Source organism: Carettochelys insculpta, chromosome 21 (assembly GCF_033958435.1).
Source record: "Carettochelys insculpta isolate YL-2023 chromosome 21, ASM3395843v1, whole genome shotgun sequence".
NCBI classification, from domain to species: Eukaryota; Metazoa; Chordata; order Testudines; family Carettochelyidae; genus Carettochelys; species Carettochelys insculpta.
In genome coordinates, this window is record NC_134157.1 from 11,753,325 (window position 1) to 11,773,166 (window position 19,842).

Consider the following 19,842-nt stretch of genomic DNA (forward strand, 5'->3'; position numbering starts at 1 on the left):
GCCTATACCTACAATACTAGAGTATTTACTGGACCTCAAGAGAGGAGGACTCTTGCTATCCTCGTTGAAGGTCCACCTTGCCTCCATCTCGGCGTTCAGACAGGAGGAGGAAGGGCACACGGTGTTCGCCCACCCTATGGTTACCAGGTTCCTCAAAGGGTTGGTAAACCTATACCCCCCTCGGAAACCGATTCCACCTTCGTGGAACTTGGACCTGGTGCTTACCGCGCTAATGGGACCACCGTTCGAGCCCTTGGCCACGGTTCCCCTCCGCCTCCTTACAATAAAGACGACCTTTCTTCTTGCAATTACGTCAGCTCGTAGGGTGAGCGAGCTCGCGGCAGTCATGGCAACGCCACCCTGCACTGTTTTTTCCAAGGAGGCGGTAACCATACGGCTGCATCCAGCCTTTGTTCCCAAAGTTTCTTCCGAGTTTCACATTAACGAACCTATTGTTCTACCCTCGTTTTATCCAAAGCCTCATAACTCCAACGAAGAGGCGCGCCTACACCTCCTGGACGTGAGGAGGGCGCTAGCCTTCTACGTAGACAGGACCAAGTCCTTCCGGAAGACGGATAGACTCCTAGTCTCCCTCGCTCCCAAATCGAAAGGAGAAGGTCTCTCCTCGCAGAGAATCTCAAAGCACATTGTATCCTGCATAAAAATGTGCTACGAGCTCAAAAAGACTCCTTTATCGGCCACTCCCAGGGCTCATTCCACTAGGGCGGTGGCGGCATCAACAGCCTTTTTCAAGGGTGTTGCGTTAAAAGACATTTGCAGAGCGGCGACCTGGTCATCCTACGACACCTTCACCAAACATTACGCCCTTCACAGGGTATTCCAAGAGGATACCCGTCTCTCTGCAGCGGTCCTCTCGGGGGCAAGCTGCACATAATCCAATTACCCACCTCCTATGTTGGGTTACTGCTGGGTAGTCACCTATTGTGGAGCACCCACGGGGACACTCGAAGAAGAAAGACAAGTTACTCACCGTAGTAACGGTGGTTCTTCGAGATGTGTCCCCGTGGGTGCTCCACTACCCACCCATCCTCCCCGCTTCGGATCTCTGTTAGTGTTTTGCAGGGGCACCCGAGGCGGTTGGTCAAGGAACTGGCGGGGACCGGATCGTGCACATGGCCAGGAGCGCGCAAGGGAGTGGTGCGCGCCGGTGCATGCGCGGTCCGGCAGAAACTGCTTGGAAGATACGATCTGCGGCGCCGGGCAAGCCCGACACCTATTGTGGAGCACCCACGGGGACACATCTCGAAGAACCACCGTTACTACGGTGAGTAACTTGTCTATCCCAACACCACTCTAGTTCAGGGTCTCTTACCTGATGTTACTGGTCCTGGTGATCAGTGGCTTTGGTCCCGTTCTCTGGAACGCATGGGCACTTCTCAGCACTGTTCCTGCTCAATGCATAGGTCTGATTTATTCACCTGGAGGCACAGTATTTTCCAGGAGTCCAGAATCAGCTGGTGGGCCACTCAGTTGCCATTTCCTCACTCACATGTGGTCGCTTAATACAGATGTCCTCCACTCTCTTTCCCTAGCTGGACTTCTTCACGTCCTGGTACAACCAAAGTGTCTTCAGTTCTGCTCCTTCCAGGGCCTCAGTCCCAGCTCCTTAACAGACCTGTTCCAGGTGTCACCAGCATGCCTCTGTCCACCTCTGTGCTGTTGGTCTACCTTGTTTCTCTGAAGTAGCAAAGACTTGCTGCTTCTTCACTCAAGGCCTACCTGGTGGCCGTAATAACCTTCCGTCTGGGGGAGCGTGGCATTCCATTGTTCGCTAATCCTGTGGCTGCATGCTTTCTCGAGTGCATCGACCACCTTTACCTGCTGGTTCCTGCCTGGGACTTAAGTCTTTCTGGGTGCTTGTGGGTCCCCATTTCAAGCCCTTGGCCGCATGTTCCCTCCTGTACCTGTCTTGGAAAGTGGCCTTCCTAGTGGCCAATGCTTCTGTAAAAAGGTTGTCTGAGCTCTGGGTCCTTGTGTCAGAGTCCCCATACATGGTTTTCTGTCAGGACAAGGTGCAACTCTGCCCTCATCCAGCTTTCCTTCCAAAAGTGGTCTTTGGCTTTTAAATTGGCCAGGACATTTTCCTTTCTGTTTTCTATCCTAAACCTCATAGCTCCCCACATGAGCAGACACTGCACTCTTGATGTGAGGCAGGCGTTTGCCTTCTACATCCACAGAACCAAGGCCTTCTGCAAGACCTTGCAGCTCTTTGTGGCTATTGCTGATCAGGTCAAAGGGCTCCCGATTCCATTGCAGTGCATTTCTTCCTGGATCATGTCCTGTATACAAATGTGCTATTACCTTGCTAAAGTTGCCCTGCTGCCTATTATGGCACACATTATGCAAGCTCAGGCTTCTTCCACTGCCTTCCTGGGTTGTGTTCCTCTCCAGGAAATCTGCTGAGCTGCGACATGGTCATCTCTGCACACTTTCATGTTACACTGTGCTGTTGTGTAACAATCCAGATGGGATGCAGCCTTTGGGGCCACTGTCCTTGAGCCAGCTACACGTTGACTCCAACCCCTCCTCCTGGGTATGGCTTGTGAATCACCTGACTTGAATAGAAAAGAAATAATGTTCTTTGAGATATGTTGCTCATATCTACTCAATACCATCTTCCTTTCCCACTGTTGGAATAGCTGGCAAGAGGGAACTGAGGGGCACTGGTGCCACTCCAGGAGGCTCCACAGCAAACCCAACAAGTAGCTGTTAAGGTAGAACTTCCCGGCAGTGGTGCAAACTTGAATAGGTAGGAGCGCCACATCTTGAAGAACAACAGTTACAAAGGTGAGTGACCTTTTTTTACAGGCAAACTACGTGGATGAGGGAGAAAAAAACCAGCCATGATAGGAAGTGGCTATGTATAGCCACATTACAGATTTTTAATATTTATAAGAGCTGGATCACAATCTGTGTACTTTTACAATGTTACTTCAGCTCACAAAGAAAATCAGACTTCTTTGGGCTCCTAAAAACGCGGTGACTAAGCAAAGATATGGAACACTTCAGATTAAAGTGACCAGAAGGTCGTCATCCTCCAGACAGTGATACATCTCACCTTGATTCTCACTCCACACAAAACATACAAACTGGAGGAAAGAAGAAAATGGCCCCAAACTGGAACTTGTAAGGAGTGCAAATAAACAGTGAGGAGAAAGCAGCACTGCTGTTGAAAACACTGAGAATACTGATGCATGCTTTGTCTGTTTGACAGGGGGTGTTGGATACTGGTAAGAAACTGTCAGATGACAACACAATTGGAAAAGAGGAGATACAGCAGAGATTATCTCAATTTGTAGAGCACTGGAAGGAGTTAAAGCAGTTGGCTGCAGCTCGGTGAGTACAAATCATTTTTCTATACCAGGAAGTATGAATGAAACATTTGCTACTACTTGTCCCTATATCTTGCAGTCTTTGATTCAGGTTATCAGTAGTATCAGTGCAATAAATACTAAGAGTGCATTCTGGTGAGACCCTGTCCAAGGAGACAGGTGAAGGGAGCTTATTAATTTGTAATGCTCCTCTGTAATAAGTTCAGCTTTTGTGTTTTCCTTTAGTTGAGCACAGTCTAAACTCTGGGGACACTTACTCTGTCTTTGTTTGGATGTTAAAGCCTCGGTATTTCCACCATGCTGTTCTCTCCTGAATATAAGCAAGGGTGGGGGAGTATATAACATCTGGGCTACGTCTACACGTGCAGCCAACATCGAAATAGCTTATTTCGATGTTGCGACATCGAAATAGTCTATTTTGATGAATAACGTCTACACGTCCTCCAGGGCCGGCAACGTCGATGTTCAACTTCGACGTTGCTCAGCCCAACATCGAAATAGGCGCAGCGAGGGAACGTCTACACGTCAAAGTAGCACACATCGAAATAGGGATGCCAGGCACAGCTGCAGACAGGGTCACAGGGCGGACTCAACAGCCAGCCGCTCCCTTAAAGGGCCCCTCCCAGACACAGTTGCACTAAACAACACAAGATACACAGAGCTGACAACTGGTTGCAGACCCTGTGCCTGCAGCATAGATCCCCAGCTGCCGCAGAAGCAGCCAGAAGCCCTGGGCTAAGGGCTGCTGCCCACGGTGACCATAGAGCCCCGCAGGGGCTGGAGAGAGAGCATCTCTCAACCCCCCAGCTGATGGCCGCCATGGAGGACCCGGCAATTTCGACGTTGCGGGACGCGGATCGTCTACACGGTCCCTACTTCGACGTTGAACGTCGAAGTAGGGCTCTATTCCTATCTCCTCATGAGGTTAGCGACTTCGACGTCTCGCCGCCTAACGTCGAAGTTGGTGCCGCTACTTCAAAGTAGCGTGCACGTGTAGACGCAGCTCTGGATACATAAGGACTGTGAAATGGCTTATAAATTTACATTGTAGATTCAGGGTAGATCTTTAGATCTGGTGTCACAGTTTCTGCTTCTGGAGGAAAGAGGTTAGTGTGAAATGAGAACAGTTTAGGGTTGATGTTAGCCAGGGGCAGGCAGAATCCTCACCTGCACCCAAACTCCCTCTCAGACCACACATACCTTCCTGTACCACAGCCCACTACCCAGCGTTCCCTCCTATACCCAACTTTCATTCCAGACCCTCCACTCCCACAATTAATAGCACAGAGAAGTGGTTTTTGGCCATGTGCCAGATCCTTGAAGTTGCTCCCCATCAAAAATTGCCCACCCCTGATGTTAGTGACCAGGTCATACCTTCACCTGTCTTGACCTCTACAATACTTATATTTTGTAGTCTTTCTGCTTCCACATCATAGTTGAATGTATCGAATGTAACCTGTGATTTCCTTTCCCAACTTCCTCTCATTCATCTTACAGTGGTCAACGTCTAGAGGAGTCTCTGGAGTATCAGCAGTTTGTAGCAAATGTGGAAGAAGAGGAAGCCTGGATCAATGAGAAAATGACCCTGGTAGCCAGTGAGGACTATGGAGACACCCTTGCTGCTATTCAGGTAAGTGAAAGCTGTACTGCTCTGGTTCTCTCCTTACCAGCTATTTATAGTTTGTAATGGTTAGAATTTAACACATCCTTTTGTCGTCTTTCATGTCAGACATTTTGTTCATTTTAAAGAAGTATATTATGAAATACTGATTTTTATGTAGAATTATTTCAAAAGAGTTTTCTCTAGTATTTGGAATGATCTTGTGGCTCTTTTACAGGCAGCTCTAATTAAAGCAGGCTGCTTTTATTTGTGCTGGAAAACTGTATTGACGCAAAACAACCCCACATTTCCCTTCATTTTGTTAAGGCTCTAGTGCTACATTTATGCTTAATTTAAATATTGACTGTAAGTATGGGTGTGTTTCAGGATCAGATTCTAAATGCTTTCCAGGTAAATTAGATCTGCATAGCGAGGTCTTTAGTGGGCCTCATTAGAGAAGACCTTATCTCTGCTTGGATGAAGGTGAAAGAAAACTAAATTATGTTTAAGAACTGTATCCAGGAGAATACCTGATCATTCTCTCTCCCTCTCCTCTCCCCGACCCCCAAATATTATCCAGAAAGTGTATATCAGCTAAAACTACTCCTTTGTAAAGGTGAGGAATGCACTGATGCGTTGTAAGCATATAATACTTTTTTGTTTGCTTTTATTTTCATCTGTTTCATAAGTATTCATCTCAAGATGTAAAAATTATATAAGAAGGTGACTTATGAACATGTTTTTCCTGCAGGGCTTGTTGAAAAAGCATGAAGCATTTGAGACTGACTTCACTGTTCACAAGGACAGAGTGAGTGATGTTTGTGCTAATGGAGATGACCTCATTAAGAAGGTGAGTGTAATGTGGTAAGAAAAATACCTTGAACATTTAATGTGTCGGCATGTCTGTTAACAGTGAGCTTGCAGGTATGTTTAAAAAAATTAAAACTAAACATTGTCTGCATATTGTTCTCCATATAGCCACAGTAACGGGCATTTGGCTTGTAATTGATTTTAAAATACTTGAGACACAGCAGCATGATGGACTAATAACAGAATCTCTTTAGTTTTAATTCTAGCTCTGTAAGTCACTTCACTTACTCTTTCCCAGAAACAGCCATCTTAATGGATCATTGCCCATAGGTCCATGGGAGATTGGACCAAGAATTCCTGGGACTTCTATGCTTAGAACTGCTAATGCACCCATTTGTGTATCGTGATTCCACATAAATTGAGTTGGAATTTTCCTAGAAAGACCAAAAATGGCTGTTATCCACCCCCTTGCTTTTGTTTTCTATTTGTGTATTCACTTCCCAAAAAACCTCCATAGTCTAGCAATACACAAACTGGAAGTATATTGTAATTTGCATTCCTGATTTCTTCTACATTTGGTGCATATGTTATGGTATAATGAGGCCATCTCCTTCCCCAAAGGGACAGTCCCTAAATGGTGAACGAAGGTGGTCAGTTCCCTTGTTGTTAGAGCTTGTGGACTTGCCTTGAATTAGTGCAGGATTTATTCTATTTGTCATAAGCTAATGTTTTTTGTTTTTCATTTGTCAAAGCAACCTAAGGGGAGGCAGTACCAAATTCAGCTTTCAGTGCCTTTGAGCATACTAGTTTTAATTGCCTTTGTTATCCTCAGCTTTTTAGTATCCATTTTAGGAATGCTCATACTGATGCCTATATGTTTTAAGTGCATTTCTTACTTGGTGAAAAGGACTAGATTTCCTCAAGTGGTGTGTGAAAACTGCTTAAATTACATGGGAACTAATGTTTGTTTTTTCCTATTCCACAGAACAATCATCACGAGGAGAACATAACTGCAAAGATAAAAGGCCTGAGAGGCAAGGTGTCTGATCTGGAGAAGGCAGCAGCTCAAAGAAAGGCTAAGCTAGATGAGAACTCTGCTTTCCTCCAGTTCAACTGGAAGGCAGACGTAGTGGAGTCTTGGATAGGTATGAGCTGCCTTGAAATATGGGTACTTTCACAAAGATTACTGAAAACACTTTCAGCCCTTCTTGAATGGAGAATGTTTTTTGACTAACTTGGTTTTACCATGCGGGTGGTAGTGTGAAACACTGCTTTGCTGAGCAGTAATATCCCTTACCTCTCAGTCTAAGAATATTTGGATAACCATTTTGGTAATCATAGGGTAGGGGCCTCATGCCCGATTTGGAATGTGAGAAGGAAATGGTGTAAAACTTTCAGACTGCAAGTTAGTGATGCCTTGCTCAAGCATCCTTTCCCAAACTTTAGGAAAAAGGAGCCTAAGTGTTTTACATGTAGTCTGTGCTTCATTGTTCAGGTGAGAAGGAAAACAGTCTGAAGACTGATGACTATGGAAGGGATCTGTCATCTGTGCAAACACTGCTCACCAAACAGGTTAGTGCAAAGTGATTTGAGTCAGAGAAGCAATGGAGTTTAATGTTCCTCAAGACAGATACAAATATTGAAGGGCTTGGCATTTATTTTTTACATTTACCTCAAATAATGTCTACGTCCATGAATACAGTCATTCCACATTAATGTCTTCCTTTTTAATGCTCTAGGAAACTTTCGATGCTGGTCTCCAGGCTTTCCAGCAGGAAGGAATTGCAAACATCACTACATTGAAAGACCAGTTGCTGGCAGCCAAACACATCCAGTCCAAGGCCATCGAGGCCCGGCATGCTTCTTTGATGAAACGCTGGAACCAGCTGCTGGCTAATTCTGCTGCTAGGAAGAAGAAACTGCTGGAGGCCCAGGAGCACTTCAGAAAGGTGAGAGCTCAGACCGTGGAACCATCAATATAACAGCTTCAGGTTGAACCTCTATATTCTTGTACACCAATACCCATGGTCCAGCATGATTTTAGTTAGCTGGATTTCTACTGACCATGAGCGTGGCCAAGTGTGCTGTGATTCCATAAAGTTTATTTACAGCCACCCGTCCTGCCTCTGTGTTCTGTGCTGCTGTTTAGCTGTCATTTCCCTTCCATTTCTTCTAGGAGCCCAGTAAGCTGTGCAACCATTGGTAGTGGTGCTAGACAATATTGATCTACAAGGGTTTGGCAAATTCTTTCATTCGGCATCAGATGGGTCGCAAGGGTGCTGGACTTAGAGAAAGTCAATCTGTAGTCTCTTCTTTTTAATATCTTTGAGTGCTGTAAGGCTTGGTACTTGTGCACAGCATTGATTTAAAATCTTGATATACAAGCTGTGTGAAAACACAGCTAGTTGTTATACATCAAATGTTTTACTGTGAGAAATCTTCATTAAAAAGATGTTCACAGTGGAATTGTTTTAAAGTACCAATCTTATACATTGTGTGCAACTTGTTTATCATAATTGTGTATTTTAGTTAAATATCTAACATGTTGAGGACAGACTTTTTTTTCCTCTCTGTATTCTTTTGCGAAGACCTGAGATAGGAATGCAGTGTTGTTAAGTGGTCACTGCGAGGGGGTGGGAGTCAAGAGTTCTGGGTTCCACTCCAAACTTTGCTATGGGCTGTGTGTTCTTGAACAAATTACTTCCTTAAACCTCTTTGCCTTTTGTTGTTAATAATTTGCCTCCTGGTAGCACACAGACACTTCAGTCAGGATTAGAGCCTAGTATTAGGTGTTATAACGTACTTTGTACAGTACCTCCCTGCCCTGAAGAGTATGTAGTCCAAATACACCAGACAACGTGGACAATGCCCCCATACAAAACTTTGATGAAAAGTGTTTCCCAGTTCCCTGACCTGTCCAGACTGTCTTTTTACGGCTTCACTAGCCACAATGCTCCTCCATTGTTGTCCCCAAAGAGCCCCACCCTTCAGCATGTTCAGCACTGAAAAACAGCCCCTTTCCCTAGATAGAAAAATGGGCAGGGACCTGCTGACTGAAATGTTCGGCTTTTTAAAAAAAAAAAAAATTCTCTGAGATGGCTCCAAGCCTTGGAACATATTGCTGTCTGTCCAGATGCCACTACAGCTGCTTCATTGGAGGACAGAGATGGTTTATATTTCCCAGAAATGTCTGAACTTGTGTTAAGACCTTTGGGTAAGGGTCAGATGAGCATCTGGGACTGTCATGGAGAGGAATAGTATTATCCACATTTCACAGATAATGTTTATAGTTAATTCTCTGCTTTGCAAGAAAGGAGTAACAGGTACAAATTACTATGTAGTATTTATTGCATGTGCTTAATACTAGCTCTTCTTGCTTGACTATATATTCTATTTGTGTTAATGCCTAAGTGAACACCGAGATTGTCTTCTCTCTCTGAGGTTGAGGATCTGTTCCTGACTTTTGCAAAGAAGGCATCTGCCTTTAACAGTTGGTTTGAGAATGCAGAGGAGGACCTGACTGACCCTGTGCGATGCAACTCTCTGGAGGAGATCAAGGCACTGCGAGAGGCTCATGATGCTTTCCGCTCCTCGCTAAGTTCTGCTCAGGCTGACTTCAACCAGCTAGCTGAGCTGGATCGCCAGATCAAGAGCTTCCGTGTAGCCTCCAACCCGTATACTTGGTTCACTATGGAGGCTCTTGAAGAAACCTGGAGGAATCTGCAGAAGATTATCAAGGTATACCGGAACAGGTCTTTTCCCATTGCCAGTCTGCCTCTGAATTCTTCCTTGGACACACACAATTGGTGCTCTTGTTTCCATTTGTAATGTTTTACTGCTAAATATCTCCTTTGGTAATGCAGAAATGTATCTGAAAGGAATTCTGTGGGGCTAGTGCCTCCCAAAATCCTCAATTATTTGTATGTCCTCAGGTTGCTACTTCATGATCATCCCCCTCCTCCCCGTCCATTCTTCCTAAAAGACACGAAAGCCAAATGATGTCCCACTTGAAGCTGTGAGATACTCTGTTCCGTATCAGCTGTTACATTGTAGTATGATTGCAAGGCCCCCTTCAATGCTAGTTCTCAAGACTTCTGTAGGAATATTGGCTATCATAGTTACTAATTAGTGGTGCAGTTGGACAAGAGACCTACAGGCCCTTAGCCTTGGGTTGACATCTGGAATCTTACTGCTGTGCTGGCTTGGTTCACGTATTCCAGTGAAGGTAAAAGTGTCGTGTTGGTTCTCAGTATAAAACGTGACTTCCCTGTTTCTCAGGAACGGGAGTTAGAGCTGCAGAAGGAGCAGCGAAGACAGGAGGAAAATGACAAATTGCGCCAGGAGTTTGCTCAGCATGCTAATGCTTTCCATCAGTGGATTCAGGAGACCAGGTACAGTCTGTCTTAACAGAAGAGCTGTCTTCAGAGAACGTTTCCAAGAGAATCAATGAATCCGGCTGAAAACAGATTAATTATTCTTCACATTGTGTATCTTACCCATAGTTAATTTTTGAGCAGTTGAATTGGGTCTGCTGCTAAGAGGCAGATTTGTTGTATAAATGATCAGCTTCTGAGTTCTGGAGTATGGGGATGGAGCTATCAGCTCATGAGGTGTCTGATTCAGGACCACTGTTAAAAATGTCTGCTCCTGAATTCACTTTCCCAGGGTAACTCTATGTAAAGACAAGCCCTAATAAGTATCTAGTAGCTCCAAAGCTGGACTCTAAATACCTAAAACAGAACTGATGAAAATGTCAATGCTGCCCTTTTGCCACATTAAATGGAGAAAATTCTGTTGCTCTGTGTTTTACCTTGAGATTATTCCCTACAGTAATTTTTTGAGTATTTTGTACAGTGCAGATTTAAATGTATGTGGGTGTGGGGTGATTCCACTATTTCCCACAGTTGTGAAGGTTATTTTGCAAGCTCCTATCCAGTATACTGGTAACATGCACGATTATGAAGAGACAGCAAGGGTCTTCTAGAAGAATTTGTTTCAGAATTGCAAGGAGATCAGTATAGTACTTTTTACAGCACAACTGTGTCTGGCTTAAGTATATTCAAATACATCACCATCAAATTTTGTCAATAATAGTAAATGGTGGGCATTGATAGAGAAGAAGTCAGTTAGGCTGGGGGTGCTTTTCACGTAATCCTTTGGATAGTAAATCTGCATTTGTAGAACATCATATCACCTAGATGGTTTGCAAAACGTCTGAAGTATACATATGATTTAAATTTGTTAATGTGTGTTTGCCTCCCTCTCCCTCTGTTCTGCTTCCTGATACTTGGACCCTCCTGCTCTACAGGACTTATCTGCTCGATGGGTTAGTATTGAATTTTATTTCCCAAAAGTTTGATGTGGGGTCTTCTGCTGTCCCGTGTGATTTCTCCTGTCACTGCTTTGCTTGTGAAAGTTTTATTAAAAGTCATTCTGTTTGGGTAATGCCAGCCAGACCTGGGATGTGCGTGAAATACTTCGCTTCCTCCTATCCCCCAAGCAAGAATGTCTCTCACATAGAGAGACAAGTAACAGGACATTAATTTGGATAAATATAAACATACGCAAAGGAATGAGTGTCATCTTCCCTGGTTCAGAATAGAAAAGAATCAATGGACTCGCTGTGACCCATTACATTAAGAAGTTACCACTTGTCAATTTGTATCAGTTGGTGTGGGGGAGAGTTCCACATATCATCAGATAATCGCTAGCCTTTTGTCTTCATTAGCCAGCACTCTCCTTTTTCCAGCAGTGAGAAGCACGCTTGGTAGGATACGAACATATTCTTATAATACCCTCTGAACATTCAAAGCTGCTGAATGGCTTTGAGTGGTATTGCTAACTATATATAATCTTATAAAAAGAGTGTGATAAAGGGAGTGGAATAGCCCAGGCTTGCATTTTGTGGGCATTGAGCAAAATGTTCATAGACTTCTATTAAAGGTTGTAATTAATTAGCATCACTACCATTTATTTTAAAAAAAAAATACATGTTAAAAGACAGTTACCTGTTCTGTAATTGTTGTTTTTGAAGATGTTGCTCATGTCCATTCCAAGTTGTGTAGGCGCAGGCGCATGTTGCGTTGCAGGAAGCTTTTTGCCTTAACCGGTAGCCATAGGGTTGGTGCAACACCCCCTGGAGCGCCACCAGTATGGCGACCAATATATGCCCTGCCTGACCCAACCCCCCACCGCCGTTTCTCCTTGCCGGTTGCTCCAGTGGGGGGAAGTCAGGAGTGTTCTGGAATGGACATGAGCAACACATTTCAAAGAACACCAGTTACAGAACAGGTAACTGTCTTTTCTTCTTTGAGTGATTGCTCATGTCCTTTCCAAGATGGGTGAGTACAAGCCAGTGCATAGGAGATGGGGTTGGAGCCCTGAACAGACTGCAGGACAGCCCTGCCCACTGCAGCGTCTTGCTGTGCACGCTGTGTCGAAGTGTAATGTGCTGTAAACATATGAATTGAGGACCAGATGGCTGCCCTACAGATGTCCTGAATAGGCACCTGCACCAAATACGCCGCAGGTGATGCCTGCGCTCTCATGGAATGTGCCCTGAGTGGCAGGGGAGGAATCCTCGTGGTCTTGTAACACTCCTTGATGCACGTCACTATGCAGGAGGAAATCGGCTGGGAGGAGATCAGAAGGCCCTTCATCCTATTAACAACTGCCGCAAAGGGTTGCTGTGTTCTTCTAAAGGGCTTAGGCCTATCCATATAGAAGGCCAGTGTCCTCCTAACGTCCAAGGTATGCAAACATTGCTTCCTCAGGGAGTCATGGGGCTTTGGGTAAAATACTGGTAGGGAAATGTCTTGGTTAACATGAAATGTTGAGACCACCTTAGGTAAAAGCACGGGGTGAGGTCTCAGGCTAACCTTATCCTGGTGAAACACTGTGTCCACTGAAAGTGCCCTCAACTCAGACACCCTCCAGGGTCAGGTGATTGCCACCAAAAATGCTGTTTTGTAACTCAGAAACAGCAGGGAGCAGTGCCTGCGACAGCTATGGTGCAACCTTCTTGAGCTCCCGCTCAGTCCAGAGCTCGAGTAGGTGTCTGACTGAGACACCGATTCAGAGGCAGATGACAACAGCAGGGCTATTGGAGTCAATGCCAATGTCATGCACGCCGAGGATGGTGCCAGAGAATAGGGCATGTGAAACTGGCCCACAGTCTGTTGAGTCAGCACTGAATACCGTGTTGGTATCAGTGTTTACATGACCAAAAGGAGTTGGTGCCGGTGTCACGTCCATGAGCCCTGATCACTCTGTTTCAGTGCTACAGCGCCTGTCCTCCACAGCTGGAGACAGACCTGGCACCGTCATCTATAGCAGTCCTTGTGCTGCTCAAAATGCCTCTGATGTTGAGGGCAAGTCCAGCTCTTGCAGGCTTCTGCTCTGCAACAGCTTCAACGGATGCACCTCTTTGCCCTTCAGCAGTGTGTGTTGGAGCCTTGGACTTGAGGCCACCCCGCTTCTTCAGTGAGCGATGCCTCTCGTGCCGCCGCCTCTTCATCGGCACCAGAGATCGACTCCCATGGCACTGAGACCAGGCAACTGTGCCTGAACCTGCTGTCAGTGCCGGGAGGCCTTAGGCGGCACTGTGGTTGATGGCACCGGTGCACTTGGCACCAAGGAGGGTCCACTCTCCACTCCTGCAGGAGACCCTTGAGGCTTAAGAACCACCTCCATTAAGAGGACTTTAAGGCATTGGGCCCTATCTTTTAAAATTCTGGGTTAAAGGTGTTACAAATAGGACAGCAGTCACTCAGGAGTCCTTCCCCCAAGCAAATCGAACAGGCTGAATGGGGGGTAACTTTTGGGCATGCGTTTCACATTTTGAACAAGTCTTAAGCCTGGGGAGCTAGGTATTCCTGTGCCAAGGGGGACGGAAAGCCCCGCCGCAACTGTTATTTAAAACACCAAGACTAATTATCAAGTACAAAACTATTTACACTTCTCTAAGACATATTTACACTACAATAGGCTAGTAGCTAAAGAATTGAGCAGAGAAAGCAATAGCTCCAGTGACCAGCAGCAGGGCGAGAAGGAACTGAGCGGGGGTAGGTGGGGGTTCGGGCGGTGCATATGTTGGTCACCGTGCCACTCCAGTGGGTACCACACCGACCCTGTGGCTACTGGCTAGGGCAAAAGGCTTCTGGTGACTGGGTGTGCACCCACACACACCCAACTTGGAATGGAGATGAGTAATCACTCAAAGAATCGCAGTTCTGTGTCTAATGCAACTGTGTTAGCTGTATTGTCGTCCTTTTTGATTCCAATGCACAACTGTGCTCCAGAAATTAAACTTAACTTTTTATTTAAAAAAAAAAAAGAATTAAAAAGTTTTTTAGCCTTAAGGTTGCAGGGGGAACAAAATGCAAATGTGACCCTAAACAAATTCACTGATGTCTGCTTGAGTCTGTTGAAAGCCTGAAATGTAAAATACCCATTCATCTCCGTGGTAATGTAATTACTTCATTGCTTATACCTTTTCTACTAAAATGAGGTTGCTGTATCTCTTGTGTTGGGGCACAGTGACTGATCGTGAGATACCTATTTGCTGAGGTGTGAAATAGAGTATTTAATTACTTTTCCATTTGCCCAGAAAAAGAAGGGGAAGGAGATGCGTCTTCTCCCCACTATCAAAGATTTTAAATTGTCTTCTGGTTGTCATCCTTAACTTGACTCCAGTGACTTCTTTAGATGCCAAAACAGATTGTTACCCCCTGCTCATATACCAAAAACCTCAAGCTTTCCTTGTGACAGTTTCTGTATGCAGTTACTGTGTGTGTGCTTTTTTTCTGGCATTAAAACAATCTGCAGCACAATGAACACTTTTTAAAATTTGGTGCAGTGTAAAATGAATTTCAAATAAATAAGGAATGCTATACAAAAGAAAAGGGAGTCACAGTTAGCGTGCTACTTAGAACAGCCTTGTTCATATTATGTGGGCTTATTTTTGTAACTTTTTTACTCTGAAGTGATGAGAGCATCTGGTCTAACGGTATCTTCCCTAAGTAAGAGAGAGAACACCTTAGATTGTGCAGTAGTTGCTTAGTGGAACCCAATAGATTTGGCTGGTGTAGGTGCTGGATTCTTTGCTGTTTTTATGAAGTATTTGCAGAGACAAGTTCTGTTGTCCCAGAACATGCTAATAAATAGGGGAGACCATTACTAAATAAACCGGGTTAGTGCTCACAGCTGTTATGCTTACATTCTATTATCTAATTATTAACAGTGTAGTGAGTTACATTTTTGACCTTTCAAAAATAAGGCTGACGTTCAGAGGGAGTGTATCTGCATCAGTATCTACCAACTCGTGCATAAATTTGGTAAATACTGATACAAATATACTCCATCTGAGGGGCGTTCTCTTTTCTGTGGTAACCCTAGAAGTGCTGAGGGAAGTTACCTTTAGCAAAAGAAGATGAAAACAGCAGATAATTAGAATGGGCATTGTGTTTTCTTTCATTCTCCACTAGAAGACATAATATCCTCATATAGCAGAGTCTGCTTGTTAGCAAACTCTCAGTTGCCAGCAAAAAAAAGCTGCTATTATTCAGCAGTTGCTAATAAGCCAAGGCATGTTTGCAGGACTGCAGCCAGGGAAAGAAGTGCTGGGACAGGGCTGCAGTGGGGGAGTACAGACAGTAGTTCATATGCCAGGACTTTTAGAATTTGCCAGAATGCTGGGGACCCAGAAAGCTCCGCTGTCTCTCTCCCTGCATTCTGGGGGTCGAGGCTCAGTCTCCAATCTTTCCTTTCCTGATTGCAGCCTCCTGACAGGGCACAGGGAGAAGGTATCATACAGTTCCAGTATGCAGGCTGCAGTTCTTCCTTACTACTTCCCTACCCAGAGCCTCCTCTCCCAGTCTGCAACTACTTACCTCCTGAGCAGTCCCTGTGCACATAAAGATTGTGAGGATGTAGCCACAGAAGAAAGTACTGAGAAGTAGCTTTAGTCAGATTTGTGAAGGTGCAATGATGTAGGGCATGTCCTAGCACTGCCTTACTTGATTTCAGCTCCACAAATCCACCAGCTGGTCCTCAGCATGTTCCAGGGCTCCATTCTCTGGCTGCAACCTTCCAATCCTGTTTGTAGCTGAGGCCTTCCAAAAATATTAATAAGCCGCATATCTGTGGCAAAATCTGTATCAAGTTAACATTAATCCCAAGGGGATGGAATTGGTTCCCCAGAAAAGTTTGCTATTATTACAGAGGTTACTGTTAAGCAGAATCTATTATGTGTGGAACTTTCAAGGTCAACGTAGTTGCCCTGCTCTCATCTGTTAGCACAGATGCTTGCACAGGTTGATGTTTTTTAAATCAGGTTTGTACCTCAAATTAATTCCCAGATTCTATTCATTTTTCCTCAGCAACTTTGTGGTATTTATTAAAATAAGTGGAATTTTTTGATGCACAATAGCGTCTGCCATTGAGTCTGGTACTTCAAGAAGTTTGATGTTCTCTGTGAGGTGGTGCTGTCTTGGAGTTTTGCTGTGGAGTTGTGGTCTGTTCTTTCATCTGTCTTTTATCAGTTTGCTTTTTGGAATTCATTTGGTTTCTTTTCTTTGAAATAGCATAGCATATCGTCGTGTCATTCGTGTCTATCAGTATGAAGTTGGGGATGATCTGTCTGGAAGGTTTTTCCTCTTATTTTCTTATCTCACTGTTATTAAAATGCACACTTAATTTAAAAAGCTTGTGTTCTTTCCAACTAACTTTCACTCTGGTGAGGTGCTTGGGGGTTTGTTTCCCTGCTGTTTTTTTTAACCTTTCCATTGTTGGGTCACAGCTTCCTGCCAAGTGTTCTGAGCTTGTGCTTCATTCTCTTTACACATGCTTTGATTCTGAGCTTTAACCCCTTGGTGGTGAGAGATGCCTAGATGTGTGGCATAATTTCACTGCTACAGAGTGATTCAGCACTTGAAAGCCCTTTCCAACAAGTTTTGAGCCCCATGGGAGGAAAGGGTCTGAGGGGGCAAGGGAAGACAGTCTCGGCACCAGGAATTTAAATTCCATGGGGGCACAACACAGTAGAGCTCACCTGCACAATGTCCAATTTGCTGTTTGTACACAGGTCATCTGTTGTGAACTCTCACTATCAGTGTTGCAGGAGGCTTTTAAAACTGCTGCCTTAATGTTGCTTAGAATCTAAGAAACAAAACCACCTTCAGGGACTTTATGCAGTTGGTATTTGTGAAATGAATTTAGGGAGTCCATAACTACAAAAAGTGTTCTTTATAAACCAGTGTTTGGAATTCACTTAGAATGGTGACTGTCATTTAATTTCAAAAAATCAAATGATTATCATGTCATGGTGGCTCTGAACCATTAGGATGGTAGAAATATTCATATGTGGGGCCACAGTCTGAGAATAAGGAAAGCAATATTCAACCAGTTGTAATAAAGTTATGGAGTTTTTCTGTTGTGAAAAGGTGATTGTCTTACATAAGGTTGGCTTTAAATTAAATGCCAGTGATTCTCAAAAGGTTTTTCACACTTGCTTTCTGTGTAAAGCCTCCATAGAGCTCCTGTCTATTGGGCAAACAAAGCCTGTCTCCAGTGAATCACTTGTAGTTTGTGTGTGTGTATCGGGCACAGTCAGGGCGTTTGCACTTGGTTTCTAATTTCACCTTAGGTCCAGTAAGAAGGTGAGTGCTCTGGATTTGGCATGAAGTGTTTTCAGTGGCTACTTCTATCATCTAGCCTGTGAAATTGGGCTTGAAATTAACTATATAAAGCAATTTCTAAAAGCTTCTGTTTTATATAGGGTCAGTCTGATTTAAAAGCTTATGGCCAGAAGCGTGACAGAAACAGTTTTGTTATAAAGTTTATTGAAAAATTATTTTTCCTGAACAGGATGGCATTAATTTCAAGTCCTCCTTCCCCACCCCCACCTTTCTTGTATGTTGTATGCCTCTCGCTCACTGTGATACTTTGTTTAGGTCCTGTATGGTGGAGGAATCTGGAACCCTGGAATCACAGCTGGAAGCTACTAAAGTAAGTAGACCTTCTCTGTTAAGACTTCTGCTCCATATTGATGTTCATCAGTGATGGGGGAGCAAAAAAATCATATATTATTTTTCCTTTGTCTGTCTGGGCAGGTTATACCATGTTTCTCTACACACCCACCCCCACTCCTGCCCCCCTGCACTGTGCCGCCCCAGTCCCTCCCACAGCTGGTGCAAAGCCTGGCCCAGCACCTGGGCACAGGGCCCTCCCCCAGTCAGTGTGGTGCCCGGTCCATACACTTTGAATGTGTATTACAAGTTTCTGTCTAGAACTTTTCTTGAAGCACAACTTCCACTTGCAAAAGGAGCTGCAACAGGGCCTCTACTCCCTTCATTGATTGACATGCAGGTCTTAAAGCTATAAATTTGAGGTGAGCAGACGCCAGTGTGATTATTTAATCTAACTTCTGGCACTGCACAAGCCGAAAGAAAATCCCAAATATCCCTTTTGTTATAGTATTTTTAAAGCTGTCTGGGCAGAGCTGCCAGTCTCTGAAACCTTTCCTTGCTATGTTCTGTTTTGAGAACTAGGCTGTTGATGCTGTGATATTTACAGACAGGCCCCAACTTACGAACGGGTTACATTTCGAACACCTGGTCGTAACTTGATTTGGTCATAAGTCAGAAATACCCTCATACTGTAATCCCTTGAGGTACGTTCCACACAACCCTCACTTACTTTGAATTTCATGTAAGCTGGGGAGCTCTTACTTTGGGGCCCTGGGAGGGGGCAAGGGACTTAAGCCTGGGGTGGGTTAGGGGAGCAGGAGTGGTGGGAGGGTGCAGTTGAGCTGGGGCTTGCCTGGGGGTTGGAACCAGGGCTGTGTGGGTGGTAGGTAGTGGGGTTGGGGCTGGAGCGCTGGGGGTTGGGAGCTGGAGCCTCACATGCACGGGAGTGTGAGCCGGGGCCATGGGAAATTGGGCGGTTGAATGGGGTGAACTGGGGCAGGGGAGAGACCCATGCACCTGTAGTGGCTGATAGCTGGAGCCCCATGTGCACTGGTGGCTGACAGCCTAGTGCCTGTTGAGGTCAGGGGGGTTGAGCCAGGCAGACAGGATTGAATGGGGGTGAACCAGGGCAGGGGTGGGTTGAGCTGGCAGTGGGGGTAAAGCCCCTGTGCGCACAGGCAGTGACTGACAGCCAGAGGCCCAAACTCAGGGGAGGGAGGGTGAACAGGAGCCACGGGAGGGAGGGAGGGAGGGATTGAGCCAGATGGGGGGGCTGGGGTTGGAGCTGTGCTGCGGGGGCAGGAGTCAGAGCCCCATGCATGGGGGGAGGTGAGTTGCCACTGTGGAGTGGTTGAGTCAGGCAGGGGAGGGGTTCAGTGGGGTGTGGGGTGCTTGAGTGGGGGGCAGGTTGGAGCCCCATGTGTGCTGAGCCAGCCACATGGGGGGTATGATCTGGGGCAGCATGAGTTGGGGCTGAAGTCTTGGTGTGTGGGGGAGTTGGGGCATGAGGGTTGGAGGGGAGCCTCCTGCTAGGGGAGGTGAGCTGGAGGTTGGTTGCATGTTGATGTGTTCGTAAGTCAAGGACTGCCTGTACAGTTGAAAATGCTATTTTTTGGGAACATTAGGCCATCTTAGAAATCCATCTGAGTTATATGTGATGAAGCTCCTTGTTCAGTGATATATTTTGTAACACTAGACAACAGCTGCATCATAGCTTTTGCCCCCTTCTTCAATGTTACAAGCCTGGGTTCTCCACCAGTAAAGGTTTGGTACACTGCATATGCTCAGTTTTCTTTTCTTTGCAAATAGCGTAAGCACCAGGAGATTCGTGCAATGAGGAGTCAGCTAAAGAAGATTGAGGACCTTGGAGCAGCTATGGAAGAAGCACTTATTTTGGACAATAAATATACAGAACATAGCACTGTAGGGTTGGCACAGCAGTGGGACCAGCTTGACCAACTAGGGATGAGGATGCAGCACAACCTGGAACAGCAGATACAAGCTAGGTACAGTTTTTATTTCTTTGGGAAAATGAAACTACATTTCACGGAATAAAAAGGATTAGGAAGAGCGTGTCCAAAGAACCCATACAAACCAAGTACAGTTCAGGTAG

General features: G+C 45.2%; 1 protein-coding gene across 6 annotated transcripts in view; it reads left to right on the forward strand.

Moving 5' to 3' along the window:
* SPTAN1 (spectrin alpha, non-erythrocytic 1) overlaps positions 1 to 19,842 on the forward strand; it is a 92,162-nt gene that overhangs the window by 68,802 nt on the left and 3,518 nt on the right. For 4 of the 6 annotated variants that reach the window (XM_075015049.1, XM_075015048.1, XM_075015051.1 and 1 more), the window contains 12 exons: positions 3,236 to 3,357; positions 4,851 to 4,983; positions 5,705 to 5,803; positions 6,749 to 6,908; positions 7,259 to 7,335; positions 7,503 to 7,712; positions 9,205 to 9,501; positions 10,042 to 10,154; positions 11,072 to 11,089; positions 16,347 to 16,409; positions 17,715 to 17,769; positions 19,539 to 19,735. In XM_075015049.1, coding sequence (XP_074871150.1) covers positions 3,236 to 3,357; positions 4,851 to 4,983; positions 5,705 to 5,803; positions 6,749 to 6,908; positions 7,259 to 7,335; positions 7,503 to 7,712; positions 9,205 to 9,501; positions 10,042 to 10,154; positions 11,072 to 11,089; positions 16,347 to 16,409; positions 17,715 to 17,769; positions 19,539 to 19,735 — 1,544 coding nt within the window. The remainder of the gene's footprint in view (positions 1 to 3,235; positions 3,358 to 4,850; positions 4,984 to 5,704; positions 5,804 to 6,748; positions 6,909 to 7,258; positions 7,336 to 7,502; positions 7,713 to 9,204; positions 9,502 to 10,041; positions 10,155 to 11,071; positions 11,090 to 16,346; positions 16,410 to 17,714; positions 17,770 to 19,538; positions 19,736 to 19,842) is intronic. The other 2 variants (XM_075015053.1, XM_075015054.1) reach the window with 1 other exon arrangement.